General features: G+C 48.5%; 2 protein-coding genes and 1 long non-coding RNA gene across 10 annotated transcripts; 2 read left to right on the top strand and 1 right to left on the bottom strand.

The window, feature by feature from the left end:
• Positions 1-26: 26 nt before the first annotated feature.
• On the bottom strand, positions 27-16,167 carry LOC147144241 (uncharacterized). 3 transcript variants are annotated; one of them, XR_015087401.1, is made up of 6 exons: positions 16,070-16,167; positions 15,827-15,963; positions 10,800-10,912; positions 8,560-8,749; positions 1,561-1,877; positions 27-976 (listed from the first exon to the last, which is right to left on the bottom strand). It is a non-coding gene; the product is annotated as an uncharacterized LOC147144241 (long non-coding RNA). The 3 variants fall into 3 exon arrangements; XR_015087400.1 differs by having other exon boundaries at positions 1,582-1,877; XR_015087399.1 differs by having other exon boundaries at positions 27-1,877.
• On the top strand, positions 1,574-8,796 carry capns1b (calpain, small subunit 1 b). 2 transcript variants are annotated; one of them, XM_086035172.1, is made up of 11 exons: positions 1,574-1,734; positions 3,209-3,268; positions 3,347-3,383; positions 5,882-5,974; positions 7,132-7,189; positions 7,384-7,448; positions 7,555-7,623; positions 8,050-8,128; positions 8,208-8,324; positions 8,458-8,516; positions 8,586-8,796. In XM_086035172.1, the coding sequence occupies exons 2-11, from the start codon at positions 3,222-3,224 to the stop codon at positions 8,610-8,612; spliced, it is 651 nt and encodes a 216-aa protein (XP_085891298.1). In that variant the 5' UTR covers positions 1,574-1,734; positions 3,209-3,221; the 3' UTR covers positions 8,613-8,796. The 2 variants fall into 2 exon arrangements, with proteins under 2 accessions (XP_085891298.1, XP_085891299.1); XM_086035173.1 differs by having other exon boundaries at positions 1,575-1,734; positions 3,219-3,268.
• LOC147144242 (synaptosomal-associated protein 25) lies at positions 10,522-15,825 on the top strand. Of its 5 annotated transcripts, XM_086035174.1 has the most exons (9): positions 10,522-10,568; positions 11,039-11,095; positions 11,253-11,386; positions 11,818-11,859; positions 11,974-12,022; positions 12,829-12,940; positions 14,454-14,603; positions 14,685-14,829; positions 15,594-15,825. In XM_086035174.1, exons 3-9 carry the CDS (start codon positions 11,315-11,317, stop codon positions 15,657-15,659), a joined length of 636 nt encoding a protein of 211 aa, XP_085891300.1. In that variant the 5' UTR covers positions 10,522-10,568; positions 11,039-11,095; positions 11,253-11,314; the 3' UTR covers positions 15,660-15,825. The 5 variants fall into 5 exon arrangements, with proteins under 5 accessions (XP_085891300.1, XP_085891304.1, XP_085891302.1 ...); XM_086035178.1 differs by lacking the exon at positions 11,974-12,022 and having other exon boundaries at positions 12,834-12,940; XM_086035176.1 differs by lacking the exon at positions 11,039-11,095 and having other exon boundaries at positions 10,550-10,568.
• Positions 16,168-18,071: the final 1,904 nt, after the last annotated feature.

Below are 18,071 nucleotides of genomic sequence, written 5' to 3'. Positions count from 1 at the left end.
TAATATAATAAGAAAAAAGTGAATAATTAGATTTAGTTTTCCATTTATTTCGAATCTGTACAAACAAGTACAATACTTAGAAAAATGCAATACAGTAACTTGTGATTTTAAAAAACGATTCAAAACATCGGCAAATACGAAAAAGACATGTTGTGAAAAAGAAATAATCAACACACATAGGTAAGAACTTGCCCACTTACACATACTTGATCGTATTAACATGTTCCATGGAGTAGGAAGAACTTGTATCAACTTAACTGTTCCTACCCATTCTTTCTATTTCATCATTAACATATTACTAACAATATTTATATCTACTATCCATACGTAAAAGAATGTATGATATTATATACCGTATTCCAATTTACAATAGCATTAGTATTAGTATATTCTTTATTTGCAGACACAGGTCCATACAATCAACGCAAGAAAAACAAACAGGAAAAGAAAAAAAAGCAAATGGTATTGATTTTTTTTTCAATCATATCTAGTTAATAGCCGATTTATTTCAAACAAAATAACAAAACAATATTTAAAATTAATTAATAATTGCAAATAGCATTAATAACTAAATCTAACAATAATTTTAATTGCACTTGCATTAAAAATGAATGCAATGTATTACACTTGCATTCATTTTTAATGCAAGTGTAATTAAAAATAACGTGAAGATAATAAAATAACTCCATACAAATACGTAAGTAGTCAAACTGTATGAATAATAACAAATATCATAATACATGAATTTTAAAATAATAAATAAAATAAATACAGCAACAAATCTGTCACTGATAGTGTAGTGGTGCACACGCCTGAGTTGTGTGTGGGCAGCGTGGGATCGATTCCCGCTCAGTGACGGTGTCTATGTGTGCCCTGCGACTGGCTGGCGACCAGTTCGGGGTGTAGTCTGCCTTCGCCCGTTGACGGCCGGGATAGGCTCCAGCAACTCCCCGCGACCCTGTATAGGATAAGCGGTCTGGAAGATGACATGACATGACAGAAATAAATACTGAAAGAAATAGCCAAATAAAATACATGAATATGAAACAATATTCACGGATAACGTCGTTCTTAATATTTTGCCTCATTCGTCAATATTAAACCCGGAGGTTTGCACGAAACGAGGTTGAGTGCGTTGTTACGTGCATTACGGAATGATTGTGATCACGATGATCATTTTGACTGTATTTCAAGTTGACTGAATGTTGTTGCAGTTGTCCATGGCGGCCCCTAGAGGGCGAGCAGCAGTGATTCTTTCCCCCGTAAGATCGTGGTTTACCCACTGGAGGGCGCGAACACGCGGGCCGCCACCCGTGCTCGTCGGCGCGCGTGCACGAGGGGAGTCGGAACGTCACTGCTGGGTGTGTTTTGGGTTGTGTTTTGTTCTTGACATTTTTATTTGTTTTATTTTTTATTTGTGTTTCTGTTAAATTTGCTGTCTAATTTGTATTATTTCCTCCTGTGTGAAGTTTCTTCATGTGACGTAAAATGCGTTAAAATAATCATGATAATAATAATAATTTTAAAAAGGTTTTGTCGGAATTGCATGTGCGCTAGGACCTGGGGACGCCGCGGCCGCACCTTGTCTAGTGTGCATACGCGCACGCGAGCCTCTGGGCGTGTTGACGATACACTAAAAGAACTTGAGTCGCTCCTTCAGGATTCACTTGGTTTTTGCCAGGCACTTTGGACCTTCTTCCTGCCCGCTGCTGCTGCTCGCCTGCACTCAATTCTGTAAGCAACGCACGCACACACACACACACACACACACCGGACAACTTTGCCACCTTTGTTTTCCCTTCACGCGGGTGCGTGCGAAGAGTTTGTGTGCACGTAGTGGAACTCGACACTGTGGCCGGGCGTCTTCCCGTCTCCACCTGTGGAAAGTTCCAGTCAGCATCAAGTGAAGACGAAAACATGATGCGATTACAGCGCAGATAACTAGTACAAATAATAATCATGATAATAAATAGATCAAATGACGCCAGTGACTTGGCTCGCATTACGTTTGTCAGTGTGCTCACTTATACGTGACGTCATGACATAATTCTCCGTTTATAATGTTGTGCCATGAGCTGGGGCGTCGATCTGGGGTTGGGGTGGAGACTCTCGGGAGGCGGGCTATGAAGCCCCCGTCGACACGACACGTTTGTTATCAATATATGTTTGATCAGTGAAATCTCGGCGCCTCCCGATTAGAAGATAACGTCATGCGAGTCACAGTGTTTTTTGTTTGAGCTCATATGTGTGGTAGGGAAATACAAGTCAGCAGTCAGCACCCCAAACACCAATTAATTGCCAACCAATTATTGTGGCCCGGAATTGGGGTATAAAGCGGGTTTGCTGATTGGACGTCATTCGATAGTCTCCCTCATGTCATTCTTCTTCTTCCGATCGTGATTGTTCAAGATTCAAGATGTTGGTTTTCTGATTCTGATCAGTATAAACAAACGTTTAGTCCCTTACCCCCCAAAAAGATGCAATGAAATGAGAGGCGCCACAATGAATCGATTCATCAACAAATTTGATCATCGATCAATGGTTGTGAGGCCTTGTTTATTGTCAAATGGACCTCTCAACAGCAAACGGACAACACAGGGATGAAAATCATCTCTGCAATCATATCTAGTTAATAGCCGTAGAATATGTCAAAATGAATATATAGCAAGAACAATGTGCTAATGTAAATCATTCATGTCATAACTAAGCATGAATTGAATGAATCATAATACCTTTCCGTCTGTGCCTTTTCTGCACTGTCAATTTGCAATCATGTCCTGTTTTTGCTATAAAAGGATGGAACTTGTTTTTTAAACCGATTCATCAATTCATCGTTTTTTTGTTTGTTTGTTTTTTAATAATCGTGTCGGAGGGAAGCCCGTTTGCAAGCACACGAAATAGCGTAAAAATTTATATATATATATATATATATATATTTTTTTTTTTTTTTTCTTTATTTTGAAAAAGGGACCAAGTGTATTCATCAGATTTCTTCCGAAACTTCGAATAGACTCGAATGGTCTAAAAGCTCGTCTCCATTGGTAGTCTCTTTGCCAGATGTGAAGAGACACTTCAGTACATGAAATACATCAGAGACAGCCCATACATACAACACAAATAGCATTGTCAAGATGAACAAAGTTGCATATTATTCCACACTGCTCTAAAGTTCATGTTTGCGTTGCTGTTTTTTTGTTTTTTTTTTGAGTGTATTGCAGAAGATGAATTTCGCGAAGCACTTCATCGGCGGCATCCTGAATGTGGTCAGGTGAGAAATCCAGTCAAACTGGTTTTGTTGCCTCGTTAGCTCCGCTAACAGCCGCCTTCTTCCTCTCTGCTCCTGCAGCAACATCGATCCGGCCATCTTTGTCCCGTCAGCTCCAGTAAGTGCGAGCGTGCGTGCGAGCGTGCGTGCGTGCGTGCGTGCGAGCGAGCGTGCGTGCGAGCGAGCGTGCGTGCGAGCGTGCGTGCGTGCATCCAATCAGTGGTCCGCAACTTGCGGTGCAAAACAACTGGCCAGTATTTCATTTCAACTGACTATGTTTGTTTCTCAAGTTGAATTCTCAATGTGACATTTGTAACATTTAAAATGAATCTTTTTGTTGTTGTTGCTCCAAAAATGCACCGATGTGCGAGGCCTGCCGCCGAGATTTCTTGAGCTATTTGACCGCCGGTAGGCAAACTGCGGACAAAGCCAAGAAAAGAAAGTTTTGGAAGAAAAGCACACATTTCATGCTACACGCTACATGAAAGTATATGCGGATGCTTTCTTCCAATCGTTTCTCAGTATTCATGTCAGGCAATAGCGCTTTATAGCAACACACATCAAGGAAATAAGCAATGACGCAATTATGTCATGTTGTAGCAAGTCAACAAAAAGATATTTCTTTTTTTCAAGAATAGGTTCTATGCAGGCCCACTAGTAGAAGTACGGCATTCTGATTCATATTGCCTTAGCGGAATAGGAGTTAAGCGCCCGTTTTTAGCCACCGGCCATTTTGCCACTTGCTGTGGCCTGAAAATGACATCACAGCGGCTCAGGTAAGGAGCAATCATGGCTCAGCTCCAGAAAACGTGTGAGCCGTGATTGGTCGTGAGCTGAGCCCTGAGCAACCGCGATGTCATTTTCAGGCCGCAGCAAGTGGCAAAATGGCCGCCCCCCAGAGATGGCTGGATAAACTCTTTTTCCACAAACGCAATATTCATCAGAATGCCTTGTTGCAACTCGAACATATTCCGCCCAAAAATATGTTTGGCTTGACTTCCACTTTCTGGAAGTCTTTGACATACAAAGGGTACCAAAAAGTGGCTGAGGAGCGGAAGAAGAAAATCCCAGTAAGAGTTTGTGCGACGTGAAAATGAAGGGGACGTCCTGCATTCGGATGTGCCGACGCTGAGATTCAGGAGCAAAAATCACAAAATTCTCCTTGGCTATTATTTCGCAAATATTGATTAGCCGTTGTTAAGTGAAATTGTCCTTTTGAATTCAAGTTGACAGCTGACTGATGAAATGATGACGGAAGGCCAAGGCAGATGGCGTTTGTGTTGGCTGCGGCCTGATCATTTATGCTTTGATCAGCAAATGCAGTATTGTCCCCACTTTACATGTCAAACGTTTTTTGTGGCTCCAGGCGGGCGGCCCCGCCCGGCCGAATTGTTTCGTTCAAGCCTTCCCAGAACGCAGCACTGCCCTCGTGGAAATGGGAGATGAGCTGAGCATCCCTAGCGGCCAACGGGCTACGGTAGCAGCATTAGCATTAGCGCAACGAGAAGAGCCCAACGTTGCCCGGCGATCGCCGTTTGGGGACCGTCGCGTTGCGCACGCACCACCACAACAACAACAACAACAACAACAACAACAACAACAACAAGTGGCGCCTCAAGATACGAGTGACGACACGATGTACGACTTTTGAGAGGCGCAACTTGTTGACCGGCCGGCCGATTTTTTTTCTTTTGTTTTGTTTGCCCAAACTTGTGATACGAGCGCCGTACGGCGGCAGTGCGCTTTGGCAAATGGTGAAGGGTTGCTTCCAAAAGAGCCTTCAAGCGCGTTTGTGCCACTCCCAGCTAAAGTTGTCCAAGTCTGTCTTGAAAGCACGCACGTCGCTTTGCCTTTCTGGCCCCTAGCGTCATGCTAATGCTAATTAGCATGGAGGTTGGGGTGCTTGAACCCTCGTAACAACAGATTGAACACAAAGAGTGCCGAAACACATGTAGACAGACAATATAACAGGTCACATGTTCTTGATCCTCCATGAAGAACGGCCAATGTTAGTGCTGTACTCATGAGCTGAGAGGAGTCAACGGTGTACACGGTGTGTTTCTCTTATGCCGCCCCCAGGTGGGCACGCCAGAAAGAGCAGCGCAATGGCCGCGCACGTGACGCACGCGGACAAAAACGCTCACATTCCTTTGGATTCTCTCCAGTGATGTTGTCAAGGCCTGTTTGGAAGACGATTTCCAAGATGTCATGGCTTGTTTGTCATTTTGAATTTCGATTACGACGATTTCATGGCCTGTTTTGATGGCGTACAATTTCATGGCCTGCTGTTTCCCTTATTCAAAAAGAAACCTTTCATTGTTTTTTTGCGGGGGGGGGGGCCTGAATGGATGAACGTCCCCCATTTTAATATGGGGGAAGATGGTTTGTGATTTGAGTGTTTTGAGATTCAACTCGTATCTCAAAGCGCCACGGTACCGCGTGGTGATCTAACGTCATCGATTGGAAACTGGAGATGGGACTGACTCGTTTTCAACTTGCACACCCAGGAAGGTTGCGCGCGCGTGTGCGCAGACTAACCGACTCTCTTGCGCGCGCGCGCGTTGTGTGCAGCCGCAGCCGAACACTGACTCTTTTGTGGTTGTGCGCGCGTTTCAGCCTCCTCCCCGCAGGCCTCTGGCGTTCGAGGAGGCCCACGAGAACGACGAGGAGAAAGCCTTTCGCCGAGCCTTCAAGAAGCTGGCGGGAGATGTGAGTCGTCCACGCAATTTGCACAGTGCGCACGCGCCACAGCTGACAAGCACAAAGAAATTACAAAATAAAAACAGCTCCTTTCGCCCATTTAGCAAGCGTTTGCTGCTGTCAGATTTGACATTGGCCGTGGTCTTTTCAAATGCCCGAGTGGGTGGGGAGACTTGTGAATGTGGCTCAGGCGTCTCCTTATGACAAAGACAACACCTTTTGGGTGTTGTTGACCTCGTCCAACATGCGGTTTGTTTGTCCGTCGCGCGTCCGTCATTGTGAAGCGCGCCACGCCCGCCCGCCCGCCCTGCGCCGTCACGTTCCGCCGGTTCGTCAGCTTCTTAGCCTCGCGCGCGCACACACCCCAAGACATATTTGCACACATCAATCAAGTGGAGGGGGGAGCAGGAAGCATCGTTGGCAATTTTGCCCACTGGGGGTCGCGCTGGCGACTATGGAGGAGGAAAAAAAAAAAGTTTTCACGTGATAAGTGAAAGCCTGTAAGTCGAGGCAGTGGAACGAGAAACGTCGCTCATCCGATCCGGCCCTCTGAGCTGATGTCGCCATTGATAAGGTCCTCCCGGCTCGCCCCCGACGCGTACCTGCGCCGACACGCACGCGCATTCCGCGCATCGTCGCGCATCGCCGCGCCCCGGGATGCCTGGCGTGTGTGCTTGTGTGTGTTCGGTGGAACGCCAAAGACGCGGCGGGTGTGTCACAAGGGGCGTGTGAAATCTGTCAGACGTGTGTGTGTGACCCTTTGGAGGATCACTTGAGTGAAAAGCAAGCGTGCGCGTGCGTGTGTGCGAGTGATTGTGGTGTTTTGTGTCTGTACTTTGCGTTGTGTCTACGTTTCTACGCGCATGTGTGACTGACTTTTGTCTGGTCTTAACGTCATCTTGTGTGCGTTGTTGTGTGTTTGATGTCAGTTTGTAATGCTGTGTGCGTGTTTATAAATGTATGAGTGTGTCTACAAATGTGTGCGCATGTCTGACGGCATGTTTTGTTCTCCTATGCTAGCATGCGTGTGCATGTTGGTGTGTGTCTTGATGTATATGTGTTTTATGTATGCACTGTGTGTGTGTGTGTGTGTGGTGTATTTCTATATGTGTGTGTCTAATGTCTGCATAAAAAGATGTCGGTAATGACGTGCGTTTGTGTTGTAGGACATGGAGGTGAACCCCAAAGAGTTGATGCACATCCTCAACCAAGTTCTCACCAAGCGTGAGTGAAACGCGCGCACACACACACGAGTGTATACGCGCCATGCTAAGCTAATGAGTACATGGGAAAGTAAGTAGCAGTGTTCATGTTGGAATCTATGGGAGACGTTGCTGATGCTAACGAGCGCATGCTAATGTTTGATAGCAAACGACGTCATGCTATGCTAACGGACAGATGCTCATGTTTCGTGTCAGATGGCAATTTGAAGACGGACGGTTTCAGCATCGAGTCGTGCAGAAGCATGGTGGCCGTCATGGACGTATCCTTTGTTTTTTTTTGTGTTTAGTCCCAAATCATCAGAGATGACAAACAAAAGTACCTAATGTTGCGGGCGTTGCGTTTGTCTTTAACGCCGGCGCCTGCAGAGCGACAGCACGGGCAAGCTGGGCTTCCACGAGTTCAAATACATGTGGAACAACATCAAGAAATGGCAGGTGAGTCGCCGGCCGGGAAAGGCGTCGGCCGGGAAAATCGTCGGCCGAGGTCGCCGTCACGTCGTTTGTCCCTCGCACGCTCGCCGCTCGAGTTGTCACTCCCGCCTCAAGTCGACTTAGTGCTTTGAAACACACATCAAAACGTTCCCCCGAACCACAAACTGGAGGAAAGGGTCTGGCCGCTAGCTTGATGCTAACATCGAATAGCAAAGGAAGGCCGTAAGGACAGTTAGCATTGGTGTTGTTTTCCTTGCCAACCTTGAAACGAGCACGGAGCAGCCACGCATCCAAACGACCGCGTACGCACCTTCTCGCTCTGCCCTTTTGTCTGCGCGTGCCCTGAAACTTGCTAGCGAGCGAGCCGCGCCGCGGTGCCCGCACGCCCGCCCGGTCAGAACTTTTGACGCGGTCTTTGTCTTTTGTCAGGGCATCTACGTGTCTCACGACACGGACAAGTCGGGAGTCATCTGCAGCAAAGAGCTCTCGCACGCCTTCAAGGCGGCAGGTGCGTACGAGCGCTAGCGGCGCGCTATAGCGCTAGCGGCGCCCGCTCACACCGCGTGCGTGCGTGCGTGCGTGCGCAGGCTTCCCTCTGAACGAGGCGCTGTACAAGATGATCATCCGTCGCTATAGCGACGAGCACGGCGACATGGACTTTGACAACTTTGTCGGCTGCCTGGTGCGACTGGACGCCATGTGCAGTGAGTCTTTGCACACGTGCGCCATCTCGCGCAAGCATCTCTGGAGCTCAGTCGCTCGCTTGCGCTGACTCGCTAGCACACAGCCGCACAGGCGTGGGAAAGGCTCATGCGATATGTGCGTGTGCGCACTCAGGAGCCTTCAAGACTCTGGATAAAGGAAACAGTGGCTCAATTAACCTGGACATCAAAGAGGTAAAAAGTTGCCGACACACATTGCCGCGCGCCGGCGTCTGACCTGTGCCAACGTTTTTGGGCATCCAGTGGCTTCAGCTGACCATGTACTCGTGAAGCTCGGGCCGCGCCGCCGCGCCAACGGGACCAAAGATCCGACAAAGGAAGTGAGGAGGGAGAGCGAGCCCAGCCCAGCCCAGCCGCCGCGTCAACTTCCCGCTGCTGCCGGGTGGTGGCGCCGCGCCGGCTGCAACCTGTTCATAAAAAATACACATTAAAAACACAACTCTTGACCACGAAATGAGTGGAGGTGCCGTTTGTGTGTAATCTTTGACTCCCCACCCCCACATCAGTGTTGACGTCACATCCTCTCCAAGGAATTTCTTTTTTCCGCCGACTTGACACGCGGTTGTTACTTGCCACTTTTGACTTTGACTCACTAACGACCTAGTGTCCGCCGGTGACTTTTTTTTTTTTTTTTTTTTCTTCACCACTTACTTTGTACAATTGAGTCGCTTTTTTCCTCTGCTTACTTTCCAGACGTGTTACTTTTGACCCTGATCATTTGTATGCACTATTATGATGACTGCGTACACCTGCGCGTACTACGTCTTGACAGTGGTGACCTTTTCAACTAGTCAATTGTGCAGTGGTCATTTTTGACCATTTTGACCCTTTGGCATTGTGCACCGACCGGTGACTTTTTCAAACAGGACTTTCAATGCTTCTTACTTCAACAGCAGTGACTTACTTCCCATAGTAGTTCGCTTTTAAACTAGTTACTATTGACCCTGAGTATTTTCTGCACTAGTTACTTTGCACACATGATACTTTCACTTTGAGCAGTACTTACTTTCTTACTCATCATCACTTGTCCCCAAAGCCACTTTTTACACTACAGCTTCCCACAGTAGCTACTGTCTGTAGTTCCTTTCCCAAATAGTTCCATTCAACAATACTTTTGTACCCCAGTTACTTTCCAGACTCGTTACTTTTTACCACACCTGATTAGAAATGCATCCTTTTTACCGTTACACCAGCTACTGCCCATTTTGCAATCGGTACCGTGAACAGGTTACTTTTTATAATAGTTACTTGCACGGTTGTTCCTTTTTTTGGGAGTTCAGTTGCAGTTTGAGACTTTTCACACTACACCGCTTCCTTCCCAAATTGTTACTTTTTCGCCCAAATATTTGGATACGAGTTAGCCCAGAGCCGGCGTTGCGTCCGAGAGCTCTTTTAAAAAGCACAAGGACGGCGGTAGCTGCCGTGTTGTGTTGGCTTCTTTTCAAAACACCGGAGTGCTCTTTTTCACGTGCGTTCCATCCCTGCAGTATTGTTCTCACAGGCATAGTCCGAAAGCACACTGAAAGCTAGGACAACGGAAGTGGAAGATTTTCATTATTTGTGTTGCGAAATAACCCAGTCCAAAGTGAAAGCGTGCAAGAAAACCCAATAGTATTGTGTTATGACGCCATCTGAAATATTCTCGTGATGTCCTCAGGCTTGCTCCGGTCCGCGTCATCATCGTCATCGTCATCGTCATCGTCATCATCATCATCATCATCATCATCATCATCATCACCACATCAGATGGTGGTTGCTGGCAGCGAAACAATTCCATCCACTCAGGCTAGTCCCAGCCGCTAAGTGGATTTGCATAGGAAATTCAAGTAGCCAGCTAATGAGCTTGAAATAATGAATAATAAATCATGACTTTGATTTTGTTTTGGGGGGGACGATCATTTTGATGAATAAGGACAGAGGGACGAGGCGAGGGCAGAAGGGTAGCCGGGTGGGCGTGGCCAAATAGTGGCCAGCTCTGACGATGACGTCCCACGCCATCGGTTACTTTTTGCACGAGGCACGTTACTTCCCGCAGAACTACTCCCCCGTGCACTAGTCGCAGCGATGCCGCCGATGATGATGATGCTTGACAGCTCTGAGGTTGTTGTCGGAGGAACGGGAGGCGGAGTCAGCGGGAAGCAGATGGGCGGGTCCCGAGGGAGGGGGCAAAGGAGGGAGAGCTCGACAAGAGCTCTGCGCTACATTTTCACAATGGACTCGTGACAGGTAAGACACGCGTCTCCTCTCGCTTGTGCGTGTGCGTGTTGACAAAAGCGCCGTTGTGAAGCAAACGCGCTAAGACGCGGTGATGGCAACACCTTGTCCAAGGATTATCTTGCACACATACAGTATGCAAACAACAAGTCATGCGGTCGTCCAGCTCATGCAAACGACCCCTTCGCAACTACGCCGACGCCTTATACGATATGCGCGTTTCGATCAAGTAGCGATACCGACCTTATTGGACGTATCGGGTAGGCTGCCGATGATGGCCGCTGATACTTCGGGGCGGGTGGGGGTGGTAATCTGACGTGGCGCAAGTCCTCCTCACTAGACGCCGGCGGGCCCATCTGCAAGTGCGTTCGAAAGAAACAACGTCACAACGATTCGTCCGTTCAAATTGTAGACATCAGAAGTGCTACTTGCGTTGGTCCTCAGTATGGAGGAGTACTCAAGAGTGAATACTTGTATTGCAGGTATCAGTGTGTAAAAAGTGGTATCGGACGTCCGGAATAGAAAGATTGCCCAATAAGGTAAATCAAGTGCGTCGATGGCAACAAAAGTATATTTGCATGTGTTTCTGTTTTGCTCACATGAATGCAAAAAATGAAATTTGCGTCAACGTCAACGCAACACCGCTGCCAGATCATAGAGATGAAGATCATGATGTGACGTCGTTGCGCTCCGCAGGTGAGCAAACCACCTGATGCTTTGTGCTCATCTCAGCACCTGCCACTGAACAGGCGGCCGGCATGGCGTCCGAGACATCCGTCCTGACTGAGCAGGAGGAGCTACAACGGAGGGCCAATCGGGTGACGGATGAGGTGAGGGGGGGGGGGGGGGGGGCGGCCAAACGTCTCGCACGGTGCATTGTGTGCGCGCGTGCATGCGACTACAAGTCAAACACACTCATCATGTGTGTCGAGGTGGACACGAACGTGCGCACAAAGCACACAGGCGCTGTCTCCTTAAGAACACCTGGCTCACCTGGTTGCCATGGTGACATGCGCCCACACACACGTCCAGTCACAGTAACAAACAAGCGCACACGCACTCACAAACACGTGCACAAACGTCCACAGACGCACACGCGCAAAGACGTCCACGCTCACATACACTCGGCGTCGTGTTTGTGTGAGCGCAAACGGCAGCATCCTTTCCTTCCTTCCTTCCTTCCTTCCTTCCTTCCTAGCTTAATTTCTTTCCTCTGAATGACATATAAATGTTAACAATGTGGTGTCTGTTTGTGTTGCAGTCGCTGGAGAGCACGCGCAGGATGATGCAGCTGGTGGAGGAGGTACACGCACACGCACACGCTCACGCGCGGCTCTCTATTCATTTGAACAAAACACGTCAACGTGTGCGTGTGCGTGCGTGTGTGGGGGTGTGTGTGTGTGTGTGTGTGTACTAGAGCAAAGACGCCGGCATCCGAGCGCTGGTCATGTTGGACGAACAAGGAGGTAAAACTTGGGCCACCTGCGTGCGTGCGTGCTTGCGTGCGCACAACAAGAGCCTGCACTTAGCAAGGCGCCATGCACGCACGCACGCACGCACGCACGCACTTTTTCCCAACTGAATTCGGGGGCTGCACATTTGGCAATTGAAGGCCCGCCAACAGTGGGGGCGCATGGCTCCACTGTGCAATGTGCTCCATGCAGCCACGAAAACAGCTCGAAGACGATGGAAAAAGGTCGCCAAAGTCACGTCCAGGGGCGGAGCCACGGGTGGGCCTGGGTGTCCACCGGCCCACCCGGATTGACAGACTGGCCACCCAGTGAGACTCGTGAAAAAATATACACGTTGACATTTTTAGTCAATTATTATTCAGTTCTTTTTGAATTTGTGTTGTGTTGTGTTTTTTTATTGAATTGATTGAATATTAAGAATGGCATAATATGGAAGGAAGGAAGATCTGAACTTCACTATTCACCTCATCATTTGATTTGACGATACGATACGATGCGTCGGGACAGGATTGCGCTCAGTCAGAGAAATATTCAGGCCTGCCCTGATTTTAGCCACGTTCTGACTCCGCCCCTGGTCACGTCACTTGAATTGCAGCACAAACGGGCGTCCTTTTCACATCCGTCACACCAGTTTTCATCTTTTCTTTTTCAGCTCATGTTTCAAAAAAAACAATGCGATGCAGCGATCGAAGCAAAACGGCTCGAACGAAAGAAAGAAAGAAAGAAAGAAAGAAAGAAAGAAAGCCGCTACATGTGAGCGATTTTGGCGTCGCTGCGTCTTTTTCTTTTTCTCCCGTCAGAGCAGCTGGAGCGCATCGAAGAAGGCTTGGATCAAATCAACTCGGACATGAAGGAAGCCGAGAAAAACCTGACCGACTTGGGAAAATGCTGCGGCCTGTGTGCTTGTGACAAGTAGGTGGTCTATTTGCCGGCCGACCGCAGCTGCGGCGCATTTGCTTTGCTGACCGTGCGGCCATTTGACTACAAGAGTCGACGTCAAGCCAGCCTTCAACGGTGCCTTGAGATAAGAGCCCGATGCACTTGAAACGCTTGGACCTCACGTCATGCGCCCCCCTTCAAATAAACGCAAACGCCATTCATTGGTCTCAGCGCCCAAAGAAAAGCAAAATCTCGGTTGTAAAAAGAGAAACGGCGTTGTACTTTATGAAAACGAAAAAGAGAGGCGAGGCGGGGCAACTGCCGCTAGCGACAAAACTTGCCGCGCAGTCAACCGACAGTCATGGGAAAGGACAAGCGGGACATAATCGCATGGAACGTCAAGAGCGGCCGCATGCCACGGACACACTTTGGCAGACACCGACACAGAAGAGAGCACTTCCGCTTTGACTCCCACTTTAGAAGTCCTCGTCCCATTTGCTGTCGGGGATCAAGAAGATATGCCCGCCTGCCCGCACGACTGTGACCTGTCCACACGCGTCGCCGGCTTGCGCTCAAATTTGTCCTTCTGCCGCACTAAGCGCAACCAGGGCAAGCGCACATTGAAATACAACACCTGCTTCCATTTCCAAACATGGCCAGCTTATGGCTAGCTTTCAATGGGAAATCCCATCGACAGGCTAGTAGCAATTAGCATTTGAACTCCTGGGTGGGAGGGATTTGCCTTCAAATCACAAATATTCACACACAAGCTGCAGCAACACACGCGCACAGGCAGCCAATCTAACCGCGCTCGCAAGCATATACTCTAATGTCTAATCTGTGGAAAAGGAGCACTCTGAACAAAATTCAAACGCCCGAACGTCTTCCTCTGCGTGCACAGCGATAACAACAGGTCACTACTCTTCGTTAGTATCATGTTACTTGCCACTGATTTATTTTCCCCTTTCTTCTTTAAAGTCATGCGTAAAGATGAGTTGAGTGGAATAAATGCGCGGGTCTGAGATCAAAGAATAATCTTTTTTTTGTAATTTTTTTTTTTCTACATCGTGATTTCTGCTGTATATTCCTGAAAATACTTGCGATGAGGATATTTGGCGATATATCGCCCGCCTCTTCTCACAAGCCTTGACAAGACATTTCAAATGCGAGCGGGGATGCTCTTCAAATGTTTGTCAGGGTTTTTAAATTCCATGTTCACAGTCTTGGCCTTGGCCAGGGGTGTCAAATCCAGGTCCGGAAATTCCAAACCCTGCCACAGTTTGGCTTTGGCCACAGTTTGGCTTTGGCCACAGTTTGGCTTTGGCCACAGTTTGGCCTCAGCGTCAGCGAGAGCTCGTACCTGCCGGGTGAGCAGAAGCACCCGTGGCTCAAGCCAAACAGTGGCAGGGTTCCTCGTTTCTGGAGCCGGATTGGACGCCTCTAGTCTTGACTCTTGAGTCTCCAGGTCCACTCTCAAAAGTCTCGCTTGTCGCGTTGGGCCCTCGCTGGCGCTAACGAGGCGCCGTTCTCTCCGTACGTACGTCAGACTGAAGGCCTTGGAAGAAAGCGGGGCCTACAAAGCGGTTTGGGGCGGCGGCTCCGGACCGGACGGAGTGGTGTCCAATCAGCCGCCGCCGTCGTCTCGAGTGGTGGACGAGCGCGAGCAGATGATCATGAGCGGCGGATACATTCGAAGGTAGCCGAACGGCGACGGTCACTTTTGGAAAAGGTTTGCCGCCGCCTCAACAAAAGCGCCCCCCGGCCGCCTCTGCCTCAGGGTGACGCAGGACGCCCGCGAGGACGAGATGAACGACAACCTGGCGCACGTGGGCAGCATCGTGGGCAACCTGAGGTGCATGGCGCTGGACATGGGCAACGAGATGGACTCGCAGAACGTGCAGATGGAACGCGTGCAGGGAAAGGTGAGCGCAGTCCCAAGCGCTAATCCGTTCATCCGTCATGTCATTTTCAGTCGAGGGCGAGTGACAAAATGGCCGCCCCCTGAGACGGCGGCTAAAAACGGCTGGATTCATTCGCATTCCACAAAGGCAATATTGACCAGAATGTCTAGACTCGTGGGCCTGAATAGAACATATTCTTGAAAACAAGATGTTTGGGTTGACTTGCCGCTTTAAGTCTGAATGCAGCTTTCCATGTTACCTACCACGTCAGCTCTAATGTGAGCTCCTGAGGTTAGTGTCCAACCTTAACGCTAACGTAAGAGCTAATGGTGACCAATATTAGCTTTCAACATTAACGCCAGCGTTAGCTTCCAAAGTTAGCTTCAACGTTAGCCTCTAAGGTTCCCTTAAAGGGTGCCGTTTATCTCCATATCGACCGTTTAACACTAGCCACAGGCAAGAAGTCTTTATCGTCTGTGACGAACAAGTGAGAACCCGAGAAAAGAGCTGTTCAATTCTTTTTCATTCCATTGACTTACTGCGCATCATTGTCAATCATCTTTGTCTTTGTATGTGTGTGTAATATTGTAGAGTGCTGTTTCTCTCATTAGGCAACACATTCCGTTTTTCGGTGCTTTTTTTTTTGACGGGGGGGGGGGATGATGATGGCATTTCCATTCATTTCATGAGGATAATGACCGAAGGAAGGGAACAGCAGTCAGAGGTTGCTGCGACTGACCCTCACCTTGACTTGTTTGTTGCTTTTGTTTGCTGGCTTTGTGCAGGCCATTCTGAACGTGACGCGCATCGATACCGCCAACCAGAAAGCCAACAACCTCATGAAAAGATAGAAGACTAGAAGACGTCATGGCTTGAGCCGCGTAAGCGATAGCCTTAGCCTTCAACCTTAGCATTTAGCCGGCTGCTTCCTTCCACCGGCAAAGCCAACGGAGCGCCGTGGCAACATTCCGCGAATGCTGTCCTTCTCCAAAAGTGTCCAATAAAGCCCTAAACTCACCCGGCAGGACTTGTTTTGCATGTTTCGTGTGCGCGGTGGTGACCCCTGTGGGGCCGGTCCGCGAGAAGATGCCCGGAGGACCTCCGACGACACCAAGCGGCCACACGGTGGAGCTGCCCCGCCGTCCTATGCTGTGTCTGCATGTAGGGAAAAAAAAGGACGTGAGAAAAGCCGAGCCGAGCCGAGCCGAGCCGAGCATTTCTTCTATACCCTTGACGCACATCCGTCGGTACTACAACTAACCAAGTAACTGGAATATCCAAAGACTTCCAACACAAACAGGGCTCGCTCACTCGGCTGTCTCATTTCCAATGCAGTGAAAAGCGCGGATGAGTTCTGACGACCTACGGGGGGGGATGGGGGGGGGGGGGGGGCTCTTGTGGCCGACAAAAGCATTACAAATGGCAACTGCCACTGAAAAGCTACGTGGCGTGATCATGTTTCAGAAGGGCGGCTAAACAAACACGCAACAAGCGACCAATACGCCTGCAACACGCGCCAAAAAACACATCAACGTACTTTTTGGCCACCAAGTGTACCAAATGAAAGGAAACTGCCATGTTCAACTTGACTCGTGCATTCCTTCTTTTTCTTCAGCTTGCTGCGTTCATATCTTTGCTCGTGCGCTCCGCTCAGCTCACGGATTGATATGTTATGATTAGGGCTGTCCAAATGAAAGCAGTAACCATGGAGATGAATTTCAATTTTAGAACGCATTCAAAAAATGAACTTGCTTCGCTCGGTTTAATTGACTTCCTGTGGCAGCTTCCCTCTGCTCACTGTGGAGCCAAACTTCGAGGAGAGTCACCGTCGCCAAGACGGACTTGACATATAGTTGAACTAAAAAAGTTGCTCGCCGGCTCATTGGAGAAATCCAATCCAATTTGCGCACTTTGCAAAGCCAAATTCAAATACCATATTAGTTGTACGTCTTTGGTGCATCGTTCAACAGTTGCAGGAAAAGAATCAGGGATCAAAGAAATCTATTGGAACAGTCTTTGAATCAAAATATACTTTGATTTTTTTCTCCATATTCATTCCAACATTTTACTCAAGTAAATATCGCTTCCAATCTTTGTAAAAAATTGTAGTTGAAAAATATGATTAATTGCGATTAACCATGCCATATTTTCCAATTAATTAGTTAGAACATTTAAATCGTTCGACAGCACTAGTTCTTATGTATGTATAACCTATATTGAATTGAATACTCTACGAATACAAGATATGTCATGTTTAAACTGGTCAACTTTTTTGTTTTGAGCAAATAGCGCTGACCTTTGAATGATATGGCCGCAACGCGTTCCCAACAAGCTGCGACAAAAGATTCGACGAACGCTCATCAAACGCCGGTTTGGAACATGCCGCAGGCGAACAGGGCAAGTGGGAGCTGATTGGCTGGCTCTCAAAGGAGCTTCTCTGCCTTGCTCATCAAGCTTATCGTCGAAAGGTTCTGAGAATGCGCCGAAAGCGCCGCGTCTGTCGTGACACGACGGCCAATCGTGGCTCTGCTTCAGAAAACAGGGGAGCTGCGATTGCTTTGAGCCTGAGCCACTCCGATGTCATTTTCAGTCGGCAGCAAGTGACAAAATGGCCGCCCACTGAGATGGCTAAGAACGGCTGGATTAACTCTTCTTCCGCAAACGCAATATTTGTCCGAACGCCTTGTTTCAACTACAGTGGATAGACGATGCACAGAACATATAGTGGGGGGAAAAAAACGTGTGGTTTGACTTGCCCTTTAAAGGCAGCGGAAATTAGACCTGGCCATGCCAATACTGTCTTTTGATCGAGTGCGAGAAGTGAAGAAATGTGCCTCTTGTTATTTTTGACGGGGCTACTCATGCACTCAAACTAGTCCGTGCTGCGACTGGAGGGCCGAGCACGCGCTCAACTCAGGCACGCTCGGTCCCGCACGGCTGAGTGGACGAGCGGTGCCTACAGGGACCGTCGCTGGCTGCATCTTTTCCATTTTTCGAGACCAAGGGGGGTGCAATGTGCTTTTGCTGAGGGAATATCATGCACCTTTCTCCCCAGCACTGTGTGACGCTTCTTAAAAAAGCACATGGACAACAGAGAAGCTGAAGAATATTTTGGGGGTGCTTGGATTTACCCAAGATATGCTTGAGCACCCCCAAAAAGGGGCTAGACACGCCTGCGAGTATTGCTATACTGTCCGTCTGTCTGTTGTCTGTGTAGCTCCACCGCTTGCGTTCAAATTTGCTTCCGTCGGATTGGAGCAGTG

Source organism: Filicampus tigris, chromosome 7 (genome assembly GCF_054856515.1).
Source record: "Filicampus tigris isolate MCC_2025a chromosome 7, RoL_Ftig_1.0, whole genome shotgun sequence".
In the NCBI taxonomy this organism is placed as follows: domain Eukaryota; kingdom Metazoa; phylum Chordata; class Actinopteri; order Syngnathiformes; family Syngnathidae; genus Filicampus; species Filicampus tigris.
The sequence above is the reverse complement of the archived record's forward strand: the minus strand, read 5'-3'. Positions and strand labels throughout refer to the sequence as shown.